This window comes from Castor canadensis, chromosome 1 (genome assembly GCF_047511655.1).
Source record: "Castor canadensis chromosome 1, mCasCan1.hap1v2, whole genome shotgun sequence".
Classification (NCBI taxonomy): Eukaryota; Metazoa; Chordata; class Mammalia; order Rodentia; family Castoridae; genus Castor; species Castor canadensis.
The window spans coordinates 181,733,075-181,753,377 of NC_133386.1; the positions used below are offsets into that span (position 1 = coordinate 181,733,075).

Sequence of the window (20,303 nt, forward strand, 5' to 3'; positions counted from 1 at the left end):
ACAATGGGCATATCTACGCGGACCCCTCCCATGGCGTCTTGTTACACCCAGGAAAGCCAAGGCTCTGCCGCACAGAACAGCTTTATGTGGGGTGCCCGTCACAGGTGTGCATCATAGTAATACTCAGCCATGTCTGGCCCGTCCCGCTTGCGCTGTTGGGCCTGGGAGAGGAGGGGTCGAGGTCCTCTCGGCCATGGGTGCTTCGGTAGGACCCCATAGTCTAAAAAGAGAAGAAGGTAAGGTGGAAGGAGGAGCTGCTGGTTTGGGACAAGACTGGTCAGCCTTAAAGAGGGTGCCTGGGGTGAGAGACAGGGCTGGTCCTAGGGACCCTCTGGGGCACTGCCGCTGTGTGGGCTGGGGTCAATGGGGAGAGGAAAAATACTACCATCCACCAGGCCAGAAAGTGGCTGCGAGAGTTCCAGAGGGGCTGAAAATTCCTCAGGAATAGACCGCTGGGACCTGCAGGAGATGGAGTATTCAGCTATGGCCCCAGAGGCCACTGCCACCTCCCTGTAAACGGGATGGCCCAGGGTGAGGGACCTGGCAAGCCCTTGACCCCAGAGTAGTGGCCAGCTTCCTCCAGGGAGGGCAGGGCTGCACCACTGCCTTCCAGGCCCTTAAGCCCCACCCTTACCTTAGGGGCTGGGGGCGAAGGAGTGTGACTGCTAGGATGAGGTAAAAGAGGAAGACACTGAGCCCGGCCCTGGGGTACAGAGCCCCCAGCATGGCAAGAACCATCTCCTACACGGTCCCTGCTCTGACTTCTGCCTGCCCCTCCCCCCAGCAGGACAGAACCTGCTGCCAGCTCCCAGGCCACCTCACAAAGCACTTTAGTTCCAAGGCTCAGCAACCACCTACTTTAGGGTGAGGCCAGAAACCTCCACTCTGAGGTTTGTGTTTTGTCTTATTTTACTGACACTGTGGCCAGCAGGTGTCAAACCAAATCTTGTTCCATTGTCACTGCCCCAGGGCTGAGGGCACAGATGTTGGGGTCAGATCTGTTCAGACCCTGCCCTTGCTGCTTGCTACCCTGTTTAATCTCTACGTCAGTTTCCTTATCTGTGAGGTAACATACATGAAGTACCCGAGGTCTGGCACACGTAGGCCCTCAACAGAGATTAGACTCCTCACCACTCAGAGCCCCGACATTGCCACACGGCCCCCACCTGCTAGCATCTCACCCTGGAAGGTTCTGAAGCTACAGAAGCCAGAGTACGTCTCTTAGCCTGGATCACCCAGAGTCCACTGGGCTCCTTGTGTCTCTGTCTGGGGGCCTTTCCCACGTGGCTCCCTATAGCTAGGAACAGTGGATCCAAGGGCTCCACAGGCTCTGCCATAGCCCCTAGGGCTGGATAAAGGGATTCCAAGAGGAGCACAGCTTTGGAGCTGCTCCTTATGGTGAGTGCAGGAGGTCAGTGCATTTTGGCACTGCAGGATCCTAACACCTGAAAGCTCAGGTGTGGAATGAGTGCAGTGTGAGAAGACGTTGGGCGTGGTCCCTCTGTGGGCCTGAGGCAAAGCTATGCTGCCACTGTGAAGGCTCTTCTCTGTTGGGTTCCAGCACTGTGATGCCACAGCCCAGCCTGGCCCATTTACTAATGCCATGCTAACCTGGCTCACTTCTGGCCATGGAAACTGAAACAAAACCCAAGTCCCGCTCTCCATCAGTCTCATCAAGATCTGAGAACTAAGCTTTGGATTTATCCTTGGTAGCTTAGTTGCTTCTGCGACAGTAATCTGGCAGTTGCTCCAACCCTGTGCATTACCTGTTGTTGTGGTCTTCAGGGCTCAAGAGAGATGCCCTGTTTTCCAACCCTGGCTTCTGGTTCCACGTTTCCCCATGAGGAGGACAAGTGCTGGAAATGCCCCTCCCCCTTCCCTGTGCTCCGGGCCACCCGCTAACTTCTCTAGGACCATTTCCCTTTCCCTCCTGGAGGTGCCTCCTCTCCCACAGAATATTTGGGATGCTAACAAACATCCTATGACTCTGTCAGAGTGCCCTGAGTCTCAGGAACTGGAATTTGTACGCTCTAACTCCAAAGCCCCCACTTTTTATGCTCCTTGCCTCCTGGATGTCATCTTGCCTTCCTTATCAAGGGGGGAGGCCTGCTTGGGTTACCCTTGATCTCCCCTTCCACACTGCCACTGGCTTGACTCAGCCTGTCCCATGGAACAGGTAGGTCTTTGTCCCAGTTTCACAGCTTCCACCCTTTGATCTCTGCCCACCAGCCCATTCTCCACGAGCTGCTGGAGTGATTAATGTTTAAAAACAGCCCCTTCCCTGCTGCCTGCCACAGACCAGGGCCTAGTTCCTTGCCTGGAAATGGGATGCCTCATCAGACCTGGCCCTGACCTCCCTCAGCCTTATGATATCTGCTCCAGCCCCAACAACAGTGCTCTACTCTTCCACTGCACTCAGCCGCCTCTGCTACGAAAAACCTTGTGAACACAGGGCTCTGTGGTAGAACCTATGCATGGCATACATGAGGCCCCGGGTTTGATCCCCAGTACTGAAACAACAAAACGACTCACAGTACTGAGTTTCACAGCCTGCTGGAACACTTCGCTGTCTCCATCATCCCCTGTGGGTGGCTCTTGCTTCTGCCATGTGATCCCAGCTGGACTATGCATCCATCTGTCACCAGGACCTCAATGCAGTGTGTACATGTAGGCATCTCACTAGTGTGGGAGCCGGAAGGCAGGGAGCCAGGCCCTGCGTTTCTAACCACAGGCCAGAGCCTAATACAGAGCAAGTACCAAGACACTTGTTAAACTGGGTCAAAGGTCAGACTACTGACCGCCTTTTCCCCTTCCTTGAGACTATAAAGTCGCTCCACAGTGCAGCACCAGCTGGCATTTTTTTTTTTTTTTTTTTTTGAGACGGTCTCATTACTGCAGCCCAGGCTGACCTTGAATCTCAGTTCTCCTGCCTCAGCCTCAGTGCCCAGGTGGCACTTCTCAGAGGCACTTGGGAAAGCATATTCAGACGAAGCTGGTCTATCTCAGAGCAGCTCTCTAGCTGTTCACCTTGGAGAAGGCAGGGCTTAGAGGACACAGGTGCAGACACCCCTCCAGAACCTAAGGGGCCATGGCTACCCAGAAACTCCAGCAGGAGAGGCTGGGCCTTCGACAGGACAAAGGGACAGGGACAACATCAAAGACAGGAAAGTTTAGGCCCACACAGCCCAGGCCCTCTCCCCTCCGCAGCAGCCCGCAACCAGGCTTGCCACCCAAGCTTTCCCCACATTTTCCTGGCTTTCCCTCAGAGCCTTGGGTTCCTCCTTTCTGTCCCAGCTCCAGTGCTACTGGTGCCTGCTGTCCTCTCCCACAGAACGGCTTTACTCCCGAGTCCACGCACAGGTGGGCTGGCTACTTGCCAGCTCTGTCACAGGAGGCTTGAGGCCTGGCCCTGCAGGAGAAGGGCAGAGGCCCTGGTCAAAAGGCACACTGGGTGGTTGGTCATCCATTCTCTGGTTCAACTTGTCTTCACCAGGGCCATTAGAGAAGCATTTGCTACCACAGCTGCCAAAGCAAACAGCTGCTCACACTTGACATGGCCAAGTCACAGCCTTCCGCAGCAAGATGACCATGGATCCTGGCCTGGTGGAGGCTTCCTGGCCCAGTGACAAGGAGCAGGCTGCAGGATGGTGTAGCTAAAGTGAAAAGGGTATTAGGAAGAACACTGGTGGTGACCAGCACATGTGCAGGGCCTGGCTAGGGCAGGAGAGGTGCTGGGTGGAGGGCATGGAGAGACTGTATACGTGGACACTGCCAGAGTCACTTTTATTAAGGATGAGGGGCCCTGAGGACTACAGGGCTGCCCACAGCAGCATAGCATGCCACCCTGCCCCTCCCAGCACCCCACTCCCAGGATGTCTGTCAGCCCCAACTGTAGAAATAAATTTTCTGCCAGGTGGGCAAGTAATCCATGAGTGGCCCTGCAATGAGAGCGAGGAACAAGTCAGGGCCAAGGCCAGTCCTGCTCTGTCCCCACCACAGCCCCTATGGCCCAGTCTAGCTGCTCATACTTGTGCACTGCAGGTGGCCACTGGGTCTCCTCACCCTCTTCCCTAACTAGAAGACAAGGATCCTCAGGCTCAGAGAAGCCAAGACTTGTCCAACTAGTCACCCTCTGCTGGGGTAGGACATCCAAACAGATTGGCAAGTTCCTTCCCTGTTCTAGGAGCCTCCACCAGATGAGATGGTCTTCTATTACCTCAGGACACTGAGGCAGGACAAAGGCTTCCAGGCTGACATGGCCTAACAACTCCCCACCACAGGACACTCTCTTTCCCCCACAACCCCAGCTCCACAGGCCACCCTGGCTCAGGACTCAAAGCCATCACCTGCCCAACACTGAGGGTTGGCTCCCTCCTGACTGTGATACAGAGAGCAAACAGTGAGGTGGGGCCACATGCCATCTGCCACTGGTGACACTCCATAACCACATGCCCCCGCCCATACTTACTCGCCACTAGACCCACACCGGGGATATGATCTGCCAGCAGCTGGAGCAAAAGGAGGATTTTGGCCCTGGATGAAGGTGAGAATTAGGGAGCAGGCTGAGCAGGGATGTGGATGTGGTTCTCTGCAAATGAGGAGCTAAAAGCCTTCACTGATCACCAGATTTTAAGGAGTGCACCCAGACCAGAGCAGACCCCAATACAAAAGGATGAGACCTCTGGATTGGCTCTGGTCTCTGCCTTCCCCCAGTCACATCCTGAGTGCTCAAGGCTCCATGTCCTGTTGGCAGTTTGTGTGCCCTGAAGACACCCTCCTCCCATTCTCCTTTCCCTCTTTCCTCTCTTCCTTTTCCTCCCTTTCACTACTGTGCCATGGACTCAGTGCCAGGGCAGAGTGCCAGAAGGTTCTGAGGGGAGGAAAAGCCTGCCCTGCCCCCAAGAAGCCCCATCTGCAGAAGAGCTGAACCACACAGAAATCTCACATGCCAATGCTGAGAGCCGCAAGGGTCCAGGAGAGGACACAGTGCTGAAGTCACACTGCCTCAGAGGAAGGGGCGAGGGCCTAATTTTTAAGAGACGGGTGTTTCCCGTAGGGAAGCTTGGGGTGGTCAAATGATGATGACTTTAAAAGAAAAACTAAAAGACACAACAGTTAAGGGTTGAGGATTTAGCTCAGTGGTATAATGTTTGCCTAGCGTGTGTGAGGTGCTGGGTCTGATTCCCCCAGCAAGGCCAAAAATACCCAAAAAGACCTAATATTTATGAAGTGCTTACTATATACTGGGCACAACCATATAAATTCAGTCATTTAGCCCTACAACAACCCCGAGATAGACACCATCACCACCCCCATGTCACAGATGAGGCAGGGGATGGGGCACAGAGAGCTCATGTAGTTGGCCCAAGGCCAGGGAACAGGAAGGCAGGAAGGCTGGAGACTACTGTGGGGGAAGAGGGTGGGGAGAGGAGCCTGCTCCTTGAAGACTGTGCCACAGAGCCCTCCAGACCTGGCTCCCTGTCCTTTGGGGAAATGAGGAATGTCTGTACCAGATTTCTAGACCATTCTCAATTTGGGCCACAAGGCTGGCCAGGTTAGCAGGAGAGTGAGCCAAAGCGCAGGGCATGCAGTCCTGGAGCCCCCTCTGCTTCTGGAGAAAACATGGACTTGGGACTCACGCTGCCACTGGCTAGCTGGCCATCTCTGTTTCCGTTGCTCAGCCTCTTTGCTGCCCACCTCCTTGCTGTGAGAAGTGGTATAACGCACACTACTTGGCCAGAAGAGGCGGAAATGAGACGGAGGGCAGAGAGCTGGCACCTGCCACTGACTGCCTGGCCTCCCTGCAGTGCCTTCACCCTTGTTGTTCTCCTGCCAACGTGCGCAAGCTCATGCAGGCCCAAGGTGACGAGCAAGGGCTCTAAAGACAGGGTGGCTGCCACTGCTGACCATGTGGCTGCCTCTGGTCTCTTCCTGCGGTGGCCAGCCCCACCCACCCGGTGGCAGCCCTTACTCAGAGAAGCGGTCGTAGAACGGGGAGCGCAGCAGGTAGTACAGCAGCAGGATGGTCCGGCGGCGCAGTTCCAGCCGCTCCCTCCGGGTCAGGCCCTTCCTGTCGCTCAGGAGGCTCAGGCTGGGGGGAGGAGCACCATCAGGGGCAGGCACGATCTGTGCCCATGAGAGAAGACCCGCAGACCAGGAGTCCACGGGGGCAGCCACAGGACCAGCAGGGGCCACTGCCCATCCAGGTGACGCCAATATGGAGCCCTATGAAGGATGTGGAGTCCCCAGGCAGGCCCAGGCTCACCTAGTCACATCTACAACACCTGACAGCAGCCAGGGTGTCCATGACCGCTGACCCCAGAGGCCCAGACTAAGCACTGCCGGCCAAGGTGTCAAGGATGTCTCTAGCACAGGGCTGGGCTCAGCACTCTCCAATCTGCCCCGACCCCCAGCCCACAGAGCCAGCCCCAGCCTGGGCTAAGGAAGGATACGGTGCAGCAGGGGCCGGGTGATATACAAAGACTCCGCAATGGTCTCCTGTAGGCCCAGGGGTGTTGCAGGGGTGTTCAGTTCCTCCTCCTCCTGCTGCTGCTGGGGGGCTCCCCAGTGCCTTGAGTGTAGGGACGGAGCTAGAACACGGATGAGTGAGACAGGCTGGGGAAGGTGGGTGCCAATGAAGCCAGTCCTTCAGGCCCACACTAACCTCAGCACCGAGGTGCCCGGTCCAATGCATCTTCCACTTACTGTTCTGGAGGGTTCGCAGCACTCGGTTTGACCGCTTCCCCACATAGGACTGCACTTGGCTGCCTGGGCTGTGGTCCCCGTCTAGCAGGGACAGACAGAAGGGCACACTGTTAGGAGGACACGTGTCCAGTAGAGCCTGCAAAGGACATGTGTATGATGAAAGGTCAGGAGTTACGGGGAGAATGTGTGAGCTTGTACTAAAGCTGCAGCTAAGTTGAGGGGTCCAACATGGGACCTGTCACGGGGGAAAGCATTCTAGATCCCTCCCTGTCCTGGGGAAAAGTCAGCAGCACCTGTGGCCATAGCCAGCCAAGGACCCAGGCTTCCCAGGGACTACAGCAAGGCAGGGAGGACCTAGCACAGTCACATGCATGGGAACCACAGCACACAGAGGCCACCTCTGGGCAAAGCACTGCCCAGACTCAAGGGGAGGCCAGAGACTGATTGGTGATGGGCCCAAAGCCCTAAAAGGACAGAGATGCCAGGTGCCCTGTCTTTTGAGGCAGTGGCTTGTCACAGAAGCAGGCCCAGAGACCAGGTTGACAGGCCCACAGGTCCCCTCCTGCTCATGCTCTGATCCTCTTCCGCAGCCACAAGAGGAAGAGGACTCTTATATCACAAGTCCAAGTTCAAGCCCGGGGTGTAGCTAAGTAGCAGATCGCTTGCCACAAAAAATACCAACACCACAAAAAAAATGAGGTTCCGAGTTTCTTTTTCTTTCCTACAGAATATATGTTGAGACCACACTGAGCTGATGGAAAGATGTGCTCTTGGGGAAGCAGCTTACCTGGGAGTTGTGCCTGGGTCTCCCTGTCCAGCGGAACAATGGGGGGTGAGGTCTGGAGGCCAGCCTTGAACCAGATCAGCAGGAACATCCGCAGGACAGCCCTGGATTGGGGAGTATGGTAGGACAGGGGAACGTGGCTAGTAAGCAGGTAGCAGGGCTGCTCTGCTGAGCACCATCCTTACAGCTGGCCTGGGCCACCCCACCCAAGTCCTGCCCTCCACAGCCCAACCTACTTGGCCAATTGAATGAGGGCAATGACAAGCCAACGGCCCATTTCGCCCCACACCTTGGTGGCCCCCATCTCCACGAAGACCTCCACGCACTCCAGCACGCTCAGCCATGTCAGCAGCTTCTGCTGGGACAGTGACTGCAAGAAGCCCAGACCAAGAGGTCAGGGAGCGTCCCCAGTCTCAAGCGCTAACCCCCATAGGGAGAGGGCACTTCTGACGAGATGTGGATTTTCACTTTTCCCTTTGCAAGTTGGAACATGAACTCCACCACTAACAGGCTGGTGGCCTGGGGCGGGCTCTTCCACCTCTCTGAAACTCCATCTAGGACGGGAATACTAACACTGGTTTGAGGCTCAGGTGGATGTAGACGCGTCTTATACTCAGTGATGACATGTCGCACACATGCTGGCCAGGGGTATTTCATTCCTGAGTCCCTGTGCTCCCCACCCTCAGCTCTGGCAGAGTTCTCACCACAGGCAACTTTTTCCGAAGCTCCTTCCGTAGGATCCCATCATTGAGCAGCACGAGCAGGTTAGAGGCAGAGTACACTGAGGAGTAGAGTGTGGCCTTGAGAGGCTGGCTCTGGGGCCTCCACCCCTCCTTTCTTCTCCCAGGAGCAGGCATCACCTGTCAAGTGTAGTGCTCAGCCACCCACAGGATATGTGGCAACCAACCTGCTCCTCTGCCCACTTCCTCAGAGCCCCACACTCCTCAGTATGACCTTGTGTGGGCAGTTGGGCCAGTAAGGGGTGCGTCCATCTCAGTGGCAAACCAGTCCCTGCCCCTGGTCACCCCGCTGCTCAGAACTGCCCCTTGTGCTCCAAACAGTCACAGGTATATGGTCCCACATCCTCAACTTTCCCTTCTCTACACCTGTCCCCAAAACCATGTTTAGCTTTCCAAACCCAACTCATTCTTTCAGAACTGTCACCTCTGGCACTCACCAGCCAAACTACTACTGCTAAGAAACTTACAGTGCAGGATCCCGGAATCTGGGCCATCTGGATTTGGATCTTGGTTTTGGAGTCCTCAGTGACTGTCCCTAGCCTCACTGAACTCTGTTCCCTCAACTGAACAGTGAAGACAACCGTGCCCACCTTATTGTGGAGAGGACTGACTGGGAAGAGCAAGGCACAGTGAACCCCATCAAGGTGATGAGACGTGTCTCCCAAGTACGGGGCCAGAAGGGCCCCGGGGCGTGGACAACACAGTGACAGAATGGGCAACCCAGATCCTCACGCCCTCTGGAAGCCCTCCCAGGCCCAGGCCGCCCCACCCCAGCCCAGTGCCCGGCTCACCCAGCTCTGACAGCTCGTGCGAATCGGAGAAGCGACCTGGGGAGAAGGGACAGGAGGTGTCGGGGAGCTGCAGCTCGGGGTCCCCGGACGTCCCCTCCCAACGCCCTGCTGGAACCTAGACGGAACTTCTCAAGCATAGCGATCACTATCCGGAGTCCGCGGGTAAGGGGCCATTGGGGTCATAGGTCAGGACCCCGAAGGGATGGGTCAAAGGTCAGAGTGGCACCTGCGAGCAGGTAACTGAGGCCCCGCACTGCCGTCTCCAGTTGGGCCGTGGCGGCCGGGTGACGAGTCACATACTCCTGGTAGCGGAGGCCCAGGAGCCGCAGCTTCTCCATGCCTCCCTCGGCACCGACAAACCCACACCTCCACAATACGACTGGCTACGGCGCCCTGTTTCCTGCGCCCTCCTTCCTGCTTCCGGTCCTAGGCCCGCCTCACGATTGGTTAACTTCCGTGGGTCAGAAGAATGGTGACGTAAAGAACCTTTGAACCATCCTCCATCCCATCTCTTAAATCTCCTCCCGCTCGGGCAGCGTTGAGCAACTGCGGGTTGCACCCGCCCACCGTACCCCTTCAAGTCATTGGTTAAAATACTCTCCGCCTTCGACTCGCCCCAAGTCTCAGGGACCTGCTCTTCCGCCTTCTTGGTTGGCTGTCCCTGCGCATGCGCAGTTCGAGCTGCGAAAGGCGCAGCTGCAATTCCGCAGCCCCAGTAGTTCATTCCATAGAAGGGAGTGCGAATCCTGAGTCTTTCCAGTAGAGCGCCGAGAGGCTCGAACGGGAATCCCGGATTTTAAAGTGTTGGGGAGGTAGCTCGCGGAAAGGAGCTGCGATCGGCACGCAGAGTCTAAAGACGGGGTGTGTCTCAGCAGGTGCACGTTTGGCCAGTTGTCGGTCTTCAGTCCCCCATAAAAGGTGGTGCTGCTGAAACTGAGACAGCGAAGGAAGCAAGACTCCCAGCGCCGTCTCGTTCCCCTAAGCCAACAGATTTAGTGCCCCGGCTTCCTCAACGACTGCGTTCCCCCTGAACGCACACCGGGACGTCCATCCCTGCCGAGAAAAACCCTGCCCCAGGGTTCTGATCTCGGCTAGGGGTGACCTTGGGCGGGAGCTTCCCTTCTCTGAGCCCCGGATTGCCCGTCTGCAATGTGGTTTGAGGACAGACTTGGTCTTTGAACTCGTTTTCTGACCTTCGGGTGCACCTTCAGGTGCTCCCCAAGGGACAGGGCAACTTCTGGGAACCCCTTCCCAACCCTCGCAGCCCGAAGTGGCGGCGGAGAGCCTCAGCGCGCGCGCAGGCAGAGAAGGGCTCTCCGAAAAGGCAGCTGATTGGCTGTGGGGAAAGGGGCGTGGCATGTCTATGCCATTGGGGACCAGGCCCGCGAATTTACGGTACCCTGGGACTAGTAATACATTACTTTACCTAATCCCCTCCCATCACATATTATCTGCAAGTGAAAAAGAAGGAGTCTGCTAAAGAATGCTCAGACCCGGGCGCTGGTGGTTCACGCCTGTAATCCTAGCTACCAGGAGACAGAGATCAGGAGGATTGCGGTTCGAAGCCAGCTCCTTCAGGTGGTTAGCTGATTCCCAAGGCCTAATCTCAGGAAAAAACCAACACAAAAACAGGGCTGGCTGAGCGGCACAATTGGTAGCACATCGGTTTAGTAGGCGTGAGGCCCTGAGTTCAAACCCACCAAAAGGAAAAAAAAAAAGGTATGCCTAGTCGGTTGTTACATACATGTCTGCAAATGACATATACATGTCTGCAAATGTCATAATGAAACCATTATATAATCTAATTTTTGAAATGCTTGTGTTTTTAAAAAGCATGACCTGTCTTGATTCGAATTCTGGTCTAGCCTAGCATCTTAAAGCATCACATTCACCTGGAAGCCACAGTATTTCCACTCCTCCTCCTCCCTAGTTTTCCTCTATATTCGGTGGGGAATTGGAGCCTCCCACCCTATTCATGCCAGTGAGTGAAGACTCAGGGAGAGGTGTCCTATGACCTCAGAAGAGTCGACAGTTTGAGCATCCAGGAAATAATTTCTCCTTACCTGGATGCCACACTCACTCATCTTCCTTGCAACTTTGCCAGATTGGTAGGAAGTTCTGCTCACACATGGGAAATTAGAGGCCCATGGAGGCAAGGACTTGTCCCAGGTGGCATGAACCAAAATGATCCATGGCAGTGCCTTCTAGCTTACTGCAGAGCCCAGCAAGAACACAGACATGTTGAGGTTCCTTGGTCATGAGGCAAGTTAGCAACTGGGATTAGGACCTGGGCACTGGGCAGTGTGTGGGTTTGTCTTCTTCCATCTCAAGGTCTCAATGAACTTTGGCCACTCCTGCAGCTATGGAGAGAGGGACAGGAGGAGTGGGTGTGGGGAGTGCACATGCTCATTTCATCAGCACTCACAGATAGGGTGGTCCTTGCTCTGGGGAGGAGGGAGAGGTCTGGAGGACAGAGGAGTACCTTCCCTGGGACAGACTGTGAAGGATCCTGGAGTTGCAACCTGTTTCCCTCCTTGCCATTAGGAAGGTGGGCATGGGCCCAGCCAGGTTGGTAGGGGCATGGCTGCCTGAGTTTCCTCTCTAGATCTGAGCCTGATTAGGCCCCAGAAACAAAGAGTGGCCAGTATGTGCAGGAGACATGCAGGGCACCCCCTCCCTGCTGGACTGGACTGGGCTGGAAAGGCCTCTGGGCAAGTTGGGCTGGATCCTCACTCCTTCAGTCTGTCCCAAGTCACAGAAGAGAGAAAGACCAGTTTAACAGGTACAGATGAAAACACTGGAGGCCCAGAGAAGAGGCCTAACTGGTCCAAGGTCACTCAGCAAAGTCCTGGGTAGAGTTAGGCCAGAGGACCAGCACTCTTCCATATACCCACACTGCAGTCACATCTGCAGATTCAGTGTCCCCACTAACTGCTGCCCCTGCATGAAAGATTTACCTTGGGCCAAGTCCTGGCTGTGTGCCCAACAGACTCTCTCACATGTAACCCACAAATGGCCTCACTGCAGCCTAGAGTTGAGGAAAGGAAGGGCTAGAACTCAAAAGTTCTGGACACCAGGGTGGCCCCTGCACCCCCTACATCTCTCAATTTCCAGATGTACAAGAAGCCATCATCAGTCTCCACAGCCCCCATTACCCCTGGCCTCCAAAAGCCCAAAGGCTTAGCCCCCTCCCCTATTCCCCTGAAAGGCCTAGAAGGAGTCAGCCTCAGGCTACTTTTTCTGCACAGCTGCTGGACATAAGGCAGCTGTGTCTTTTAAGACCCAGCCTGAGCACCTTCCCAGGTCTTGGTGAGGCACTGTGTGCCCACCCATGTTCCACAGGGCCCTTGAGCAGCCTACACACTAGGAGAGAGATAGGCAAAATAAAGAAGCGAACACTTCAACCTCCCAGTAGTACTAGGAAGAAAATAAAGGGATGTGGAGTGAGGCCCTGCATAGAGAAAAGGAAGGTGAGGGGCAAGTCCTGGAGCAGAAAAGTGAGAAAGCTGCTTCTGCACCGGCGAGCCTGGGGAAGGGGCTGTCTGACACGGGAAGGGGCCACAGGGTGTTCTTGTCTAACAAGCTTCTTAAACTGTCCACGGAGAATCATGCCTGTGTCCCCGGATTGATGTGAGGATTAAGGGAGATGACGCTTGTCAAACCCTGAGCACAGGCCCTGGCCCCACAGTGTGTGCCCAACCAACCGTGGCTGTTCTAGTTCCCACTCCAGAAAGCCCAGCACCCCACTAGGCCAGAGGCCTGGCTGGGGCCTGCTGTGGGATGGAGGAGAGAAAGGGAGAGAGGAAGATTCAGGTTGTGGTGCCAGGCACAACCACCACACTCTAAACAGGAGTGGGAGAGGCCCGGTCCTGCGCAGGCAGCAGTGAGGCCCCTCGCTAGCGCATGGACGAGAGGTGGCCTTCAAAAGGACGCTTTGTGTAGGCTGAACCAGGCCTCCGAAAGGCGGCCAGGCAACCAGGATTGAGGGTGGGGGAAGGAAGGAGGCTCCAGGTGCTCTGCGACTCGGGCAGGTCTCAGCAGGCCCCACCTCCTGTCCTCAGAGCTGGTGTCCCCGACCCCTGCGGCCAGACATTCCGGTCCCCTTTCCTCTTTTCCTACGTCGGCTCTTCTTCAGATCCCGAGCCCGGGGTCACCGGCCCCTCCCCTTAGGGGAAGGAGATGGGGGATCCCAAAGCCGGGAGGAGGGGGATGGGCTCAGGCGCAGGTAGCGGGGACAGGTCCTTCCTAGGTGGCTCCCTCCGCTCCCGCCAGCTCTCCCCGCGTCTTGGTGGAAAACTCTACCCAGAAAGGGGGCTCCGGGTTCCTCGCCCGCTGCAGGGCCGTCGGATGCGGGGCAGGGGCGGGGCCAGGCCCGGGGGTCTCCCGCCCCTTCGAGCTCAGCCAAGCGGAGGTGAAACCTGAGCCCAGGTTGGGGGCGGGGCTGGCCCGCGCCGCTCCCCGACCGCCCCCCCTCCCCGTGTCCCCGCCTGGGCCGGGGCGGCTGGATCTGCAGGGCTGGGCCGGGAGCCGCTGGAGCAGGTGAGGGCGGCGACTCCGCGCGGGAGAAGTGACCGGGCGGCCGTCGGGTCCCGCCGCCCAGGGCTGACCCTCCAGTTCTCCTCCTTGGTCCGCAGGGTCCGCGATGGAGCCCTCGGCCCCGGGTCGCGCCCCGCCCTGAGCGCCCCGCAGACGGCCATGCTGCCCCGAGGGCGTCCCCGGGCACTGGGGGCCGCCGGGCTGCTGCTGCTGCTGCTGCTGCTTCTGACCGGGTTCTTCCTGCTCGGGGGGTACCCGGAGTGTGAGCGCCGCGAGCCGGGCGGGCGAGCGGGGGTCCCGGGGTGCGCCCGCTGCCCGCTCACGCCACGTGTCCCCTTAGACGGGCAGCTGCGGGAGGCCGCTGCCTACGATGGAGACCCGCCGGCGGGCCACGGGGGCCACAACCGTTCCGCCTGCGCCCCACAGCCGCCGCTGCCGCCCAAGTGCGAGGTAGGTGCGCACAACCCCTAACGACTACCATCCCCGGCCACCTGGACAGCTGTGGGAATCACAGCACCTAGCATCTGGCCGGGCGCTGATCGGCCAGCTGGGGACGCCTGGAGTGCAGGCTTCCTTTGCTCTCGGCCTCAGTTTCCCCACTTGTGAAATGCAGAGGCTGCATCTCTGTACAGTCTTCCCTAGTTCTAATACCAGATGGGGCTACACTGGTCTAGGCCAGGTCTGCTCTAGGCCAGCTGTCTAATGGAGGGAGGGATCTGATGCCAACCTGGATGTCCCCTCCCCAGCTGTTGCACGTGGCCATCGTGTGTGCAGGATATAATTCCAGCCGAGAGGTCGTTACCCTGGTGAAGTCCATGCTCTTCTACAGGTACAGCCAGGTGGCGGTGGAGGGAGGGTCAGGTGCCAGGAGGGAAACAAAGCCTCCAGCAAATCACCTCAGAGCTTCAGTGTCTCCTCCTCCCTTGAAAGGTGGCAGAAGATGGAGAGCATCCACCTCCGAGTCCCTAGGGGTGGGGGTTGCCTCACCTTGTTCCTGCTGGGGTCTCTCATTCCTTTTTGTCCACCCAAAAGGAAAAATCCACTGCACCTCCACCTGGTGACTGATGCCATGGCCAGAAACATTCTGGGGACACTCTTCCGCACGTGGATGGTGCCTGCTGTGGTGGTCAGCTTCTATGATGCTGAGGAGCTCAAGGCAGGAGCCTCCACCTCTGCACTCCTGCCCAGCTGCACCCACCCCTTTCCTTACCCCCGTAGTTAGGGAGGGAGGGAGGAGAGTCTCATACTTAACTGAAACACTCTTTTGGGGTTCAACCCCGCTTCTCACTTTGTCACTCTGTGTTCCTGCACTCCGAGTCCCTACTCCACCAGCTCACACCTGCCTTTCCCGCCCACAGCCCCAAATCTCCTGGATCCCCAACAAGCACTACTCTGGCCTCTATGGGCTGATGAAGTTAGTGCTACCCGGCATCCTGCCTTCCAGCCTGACCCAAGTCATTGTCCTGGACACAGACGTCACCTTCGCCTCAGACATCGCAGAGCTCTGGGCACTCTTTGCTCACTTCTCTGGTGAGAGGTCTGGGACCCTGCCCTAATCATCCCCTCCTTCCCTGCTCACTCAGGACCCCCTATGCTGTAGCCTCACGCTCAGATCCCAGGGCAGCCTCGGCACCTCCCTCATACCCTCCCCTCCCAGACAAGCAGGTGATCGGTCTCGTGGAGAACCAGAGCGACTGGTACCTGGGCAACCTTTGGAAGAACCACAGGCCCTGGCCTGCCTTGGGCCGGGGATTTAACACAGGTGGGGACAGTGGTGGGGGAGGCAGGAGGGTGGGCCGCTGGGCCCCAGGGCTGGGTAAGGCACAGGATGCTAGGAAGCTCCCAGGAAGAATGGTGCCGTGACAGAACACTGGATGAAGAGCCTGAAAGCAGGTCAACTTTGGCTGTACGTGCCGGATAACTGGGCTTTGTCCTTCTGAGCCCGTTTTCTCATCCATTAAATGGGGAGAGCTAACATGGTCCAAGCAGGGGGCTGTGGAGGACTCTGTAAGCTGCACAGTGTGCAGCTCCTCCCCTCTACCCAGGAGCCTTGAGGGATGACAGAAGTAGACCTTGGTTACATCTGAACTATCAGAAAATGCAATCTTGTGTTAACAATGGGGACAGATTCTCAGAAGTGCACCATTAGGCAGAAATACATCATTAGAAAGTTTTGTTGCACAGAGAACACAGAGTGTATTTATACATACCTGTTACACATCTGGGCTACGTGGTACAGCCTGTGTTCTGCACAGAACACTGTAGGCAATTGTAACACAACTGTAGTGTTTATGTATCCAGACACGGGAAAGGTGCAGTAAAAACACTAGGTGACAGGACTTTGAGACCTCTATTGTATATGCAGTCATCTATCACTGATCAAAAATATCACCATGTGGAACACGATCAAGAACTAAACATTCAGCCTGGCATGGTGGTGCACGCCTATTATCCCAGCTACTCCGGAGGCTGAGGCAGGAGGATCACATGTTCAAGGCCAGCCTGGGCAACTTAGTGAGACCCTGTCTCTGTCTCAAGAAACTTTTAGGAGGCATGGCTCACACTGCCTAGCAAGTGTGAAGCCCTGAGTTCAAACCCTAGTACTGAAAAAAAGCAAATCATCATTCAGACGATCGGTTCATGACCGCCCCTAGCTCCAGGAGCATTGTCCCTGGTGAGCTCGGCATCCTCTCCCCATTGGGCAGGTGTGATCCTGCTGCGACTGGACCGGCTCCGACAGGCTGGCTGGGAGCAGATGTGGAAGCCAATAGCAAGACGGGTGCTCCTCACCCTGCCTGCCACCTCCCTGGCTGACCAGGTCTGGGGGAACCTTTGTGGGGATGGGGGTGGCAGGCTGGGTACTGAGCGTGATGGCTGTCTCTGCCCAGGATATCTTCAATGCCGTCATCAAGGAGCACCCAGGGCTGGTGCAGCCCCTGCCCTGTGTCTGGAACGTGCAGCTTTCGGACCACACGCTGGCTGAGCGCTGCTACTCTGAGACTGCTGACTTTAAGGTAAGTGGGGCAGGGGCTGAGAGGGGACAAAGTGGTGGGGGGGAAGGGCAAGGATGGGGACTCTTGCTCCTTGTTCCCACCCTTCTATTGACAGCCTTCTGCGTCCCAGGTGATCCACTGGAACTCACCAAAGAAGCTGCGGGTGAAGAATAAGCATGCCGAATTCTTCCGCAACTTGTACTTGACCTTCCTGGGGTACGATGGGAAGCTGCTACGCAGAGAGCTCTTTGGGTGCCCCAGCCAGCTGCCACCTGGGGCTGAGCAGGTGAGGAAGGCCACCTTCTCTTGTGTCTGGGTGGCCCTGCTTCTCTCTGCTCTGGTGGGAGCCAGCCTTGGTTGGGGAACATGTCCTGTGCCAGCCCTGGTATTTCTCTCCTGGATCCCACTCAGCTGCAAGGGGCCCTGGCACACCTTGATGAGGAAGACCCCTGCTTTGAGTTCCGGCAGCAGCAACTCACTGTGCACCGAGTGCACATTACTTTCCTGCCCCATGAGCCGCCACCTCCCCGGCCTCACGATGTCACCCTGGTGGCCCAGCTCTCCATGGACCGGTGAGGGAGCCAAGGGCAGTCCCAGGGAGCATGGCGTGGGCTGAGACTGGGGATTTTGGCGCTGAGTGTTTCATGTGATAGTCTGATGCTGGGGCAGTGAGCTGCCTGTCCTGGAGAGTTCCGGAAGTTGGAGACTCTGGATATTGTGGAAAGAAGTGTGGGCTTTGCAGTTATCCAGCTGCCTAGAACTGCCCAAGTAGCCGTGGAACTGGGGACAGGTCCTAATACCTCAGGCCCCAGTGTCCCCCCCATCTGTCAGAAGAGGAAGCTCCTGCCTGATGGCTGGTTGTGAACATTGAGACTGACTCAAAAGTGCTTAGAAAGAGTTCAGTCACTTGGTGGGAGGTGGACAGTGGGGGGAGCGGGTTGGAGTTTGCCATCATGGCTAACTTTGGGAAGGTTTTCCAACCCTCTTTGGGCTCCTGTGCAAGAGGGGCCCTGAGCTGGGCTGACCACCCCCCTCACCCCAGGCTGCAGATGCTGGAGGTCCTGTGCAGGCACTGGCCAGGTCCCATGAGCCTGGCCTTGTACCTGACAGACGCAGAGGCCCAGCAGTTCCTGCATTTCGTCGAGGCCTCGCCGGTGCTTTCTGCCCGGCAGGACGTGGCCTACCACGTGGTGTACCGTGAGGGTCCCCTCTACCCTGTCAACCAGCTCCGCAATGTAGCCTTGGCCCAGGCCCTCACGCCCTATGTCTTTCTCAGTGACATTGACTTCCTGCCTGCCTACTCCCTCTACGACTACCTCAGGTGGGCCCAGAAGGTGTGAGAGGAGCAATGCTCGGGGTGGATGCTGTCAGGATTGGTGCACCTAGAGGACCTTAGGCTGCCATGTCCCTGCTCCTTTCGGGAACTCTGTGTCCTCTGCAAAATGGGCTGTTTCTCCGGGCTGCCATTGAGGCAGGAGACCTGCTTCAAACAGCAGCTGCATGTGTGTCTGGCATTCACTTGGGGCCCCAGGGTTAGCTGTCCTTTGAAAAGCAGGCCTGTGACCGAGCCAGGAGACCCCTGGGCCCAGCCCTATAGGCAGAGTGCACTCTTCCCTGTGGTTCACAGTGCTCCTTCTCAGGGCCTCCATCGAGCAGCTGGAGCCGGGCAGCCGGCAGAAGGCGGCTCTGGTGGTGCCCGCGTTCGAGACCCTGCACTACCGCTTCAGCTTTCCCAGCTCCAAGGCCGAGCTGCTGGCCCTGCTGGACGCCGGCTTGCTCTACACCTTCAGGTAGGAGAGGCCACTGCTCTGCCCATTGTTCCCGCATCAGCCCCCAGCCCCATGAGTTACCAGTCTCAGCCCAGCTCCCGCCTGCTCCTGCTGCACAGGCACCACGAGTGGCCCCGGGGTCATGTACCCACCGACTACGCCCGCTGGCGGGAGGCTCGGGTGCCATACCGCGTGCAATGGGCAGCTGACTATGAGCCCTACGTGGTGGTGCCTCGTGACTGTCCCCGCTACGACCCTCGCTTTGTGGGCTTTGGCTGGAACAAGGTGGCACACATCGTGGAGCTGGATGCGCAGGTGAGAAAGGTGCCTGTGTGCACCAGCTTTGAACGAATCCCCGCAGGTCAGATCTGCATTTGCCACTGGGCCACATCGTGAGGCAGTACTAAGTGTGCCCTTTGGTGTCACCTAGTCTCTTAGAGGGTTGCTGAGCAGACCTCCCCACAGCTTTGGCCTGTCCCAGCCAGCCCAGCCTGGCCCTCTGCTAACCCTTGCAGGAATATGAGCTGCTGGTACTGCCTGAAGCCTTCACCATCCACCTGCCCCACGCTCCAAGCCTCGACCTCTCCCGTTTCCGTGCCAGTCCTGCCTACCGAGACTGCCTCCAGGCTCTCAAGGAGGAGTTCCACCAGGACCTGTCCCGCCATTACGGGGCTGCTGCCCTTAAATACCTCACTGCCCTGCAGCAGCCCCAGAGTCCAGCCTGAGCCTCCCAGGTTGGACCTGCGTGGACTCCCTGGACTTCGGCCTTGGCTCTCACACACACTCCCAGCAGACCCTGGAGCACCCTTGCAGCCCACTACCCTCCCACATTGCTATTTAAATTATTTAAAGTCTCTGGAAAGGGCTGGATGGTGCACTAGAGGACCCTGGGTCCTTCCCCACTCCCCTGCCCCCACTGCTGTTCCACAGCTGGGGTCTAGCCTCCGTTTGCCCCAGCTGGCTTGGGGCTGGTTCCCCATCCTCAACTATCCATCCCTTTTTCATAAATTTTTTTTAAAGCTCTCTTTGTGTTCCTCCTGCTTTGGGAATCCAGGGCTTTCTAGGGCCCGAGGATGTCAGTGGACACCAGAGGTGCTCCTCTGGCTGGAGTTGCAGGATGACCTCGGTATAGTTCAGCTGGTTCCCTCCCAAAGACTGGGAATCTGGGACGGCAGAGGCTTGAACCAGAGTGTCTTGCCCACCTTCCCCTGTTCCCATCCCAACACCATGAGGCTGAGAGACTTTATTTGGCTTTATTTAGTAAAATGTTAAAATAAATAAATACAAATTGATCAGCTGCTCTGTATTCCCCCCACCCCCTCAAAACAAAAACCAAACAAACAAAAACAAAAACTTTGAAGCACAAAACTCCAAATACAAGTTCTACCAAGACTGAAATCACAGAAGGGCATGGACAAGAGACAGGACTGGGGTCTGGCTGACTCTCCTCTGCTTGGAGCCCGCTGACCTCTACCTGCCCGTCCTGCCGCCTGACTGCAGCTCACCTGGGCTGAGAGCCGAGGACATGGAGAGAGGTGCAGGGGCCAAGGCTGCCATGGGGGTTGGTGGGGTCCTCAGGAAGAGCTTGGGAGAGGGTTGCCAAGTGTGATTTGTGAGCGGGCCTCCCTCTAGAGAGCTACTTTTGAGAGTCCCATCCTGGCTTTTTGCAGGGGTGACCCTAGCCTAGGAGAGGCGCTGACAGGACAGATTGTTAAGTCAGATGAGAATGGGACTCTTGTTTCCTGCCAAGGGTGCCCAGCTGAGGGGTGGGGTGAGGTCCAGTCATTTACAAAGAGCAAAGCTGCCTGCCTTCAACAGAAGCCACGAGATCTGGAGGGCACAGGGCCTAGACAGTTTTTCTGGGCCACCATCAATCCTACTCCCCTAGGAGCCTTCTGCCCCTGGGGTGAAAGTCTCCTAAATTCAGCCCTTTAGGTAAGTTAAGAAGGACCACACCCGAGAAGGAGCTGAAGGGAAAGACCACT

General features: G+C 57.0%; 3 protein-coding genes across 12 annotated transcripts; 1 reads left to right on the forward strand and 2 right to left on the reverse strand.

The window, feature by feature from the left end:
• Positions 1-78: 78 nt before the first annotated feature.
• Frey1 (Frey regulator of sperm-oocyte fusion 1) lies at positions 79-807 on the reverse strand. Its single transcript, XM_020172377.2, has 3 exons — positions 635-807; positions 386-459; positions 79-220 (listed from the first exon to the last, which is right to left on the reverse strand). The coding sequence occupies exons 1-3, from the start codon at positions 736-738 to the stop codon at positions 99-101; spliced, it is 300 nt and encodes a 99-aa protein (XP_020027966.1). The 5' UTR covers positions 739-807; the 3' UTR covers positions 79-98.
• A 2,731-nt stretch (positions 808-3,538) lies between these two features.
• Positions 3,539-10,286, reverse strand: Pex16 (peroxisomal biogenesis factor 16). 5 transcript variants are annotated; one of them, XM_074044702.1, is made up of 11 exons: positions 9,247-10,286; positions 9,021-9,056; positions 8,194-8,270; positions 7,726-7,859; positions 7,493-7,593; positions 6,706-6,786; positions 6,453-6,590; positions 6,266-6,338; positions 5,972-6,091; positions 4,469-4,588; positions 3,539-3,938 (listed from the first exon to the last, which is right to left on the reverse strand). In XM_074044702.1, exons 1-11 carry the CDS (start codon positions 9,356-9,358, stop codon positions 3,671-3,673), a joined length of 1,260 nt encoding a protein of 419 aa, XP_073900803.1. In that variant the 5' UTR covers positions 9,359-10,286; the 3' UTR covers positions 3,539-3,670. The 5 variants fall into 5 exon arrangements, with proteins under 5 accessions (XP_073900803.1, XP_073900804.1, XP_020027963.2 ...); XM_074044703.1 differs by having other exon boundaries at positions 8,194-8,349; positions 9,247-9,344; XM_020172374.2 differs by having other exon boundaries at positions 3,763-3,938; positions 4,469-4,533; positions 9,247-10,278.
• Positions 10,287-13,488: 3,202 nt separating this feature from the next.
• Large2 (LARGE xylosyl- and glucuronyltransferase 2) lies at positions 13,489-19,878 on the forward strand. Of its 6 annotated transcripts, none has more exons than XM_020172329.2 (14): positions 13,489-13,559; positions 13,655-14,006; positions 14,303-14,385; positions 14,589-14,712; positions 14,915-15,086; positions 15,214-15,318; positions 16,262-16,374; positions 16,445-16,570; positions 16,680-16,835; positions 16,961-17,121; positions 17,592-17,870; positions 18,190-18,339; positions 18,438-18,633; positions 18,834-19,878. In XM_020172329.2, the coding sequence occupies exons 2-14, from the start codon at positions 13,716-13,718 to the stop codon at positions 19,041-19,043; spliced, it is 2,166 nt and encodes a 721-aa protein (XP_020027918.1). In that variant the 5' UTR covers positions 13,489-13,559; positions 13,655-13,715; the 3' UTR covers positions 19,044-19,878. The 6 variants fall into 6 exon arrangements, 5 of the variants coding, with proteins under 5 accessions (XP_020027918.1, XP_073900776.1, XP_073900778.1 ...); XM_074044675.1 differs by lacking the exon at positions 13,489-13,559 and having other exon boundaries at positions 13,566-13,818; positions 13,897-14,006; XR_012437476.1 differs by lacking the exon at positions 13,489-13,559 and having other exon boundaries at positions 13,566-14,006; positions 18,177-18,339; positions 18,834-18,969.
• Positions 19,879-20,303: the final 425 nt, after the last annotated feature.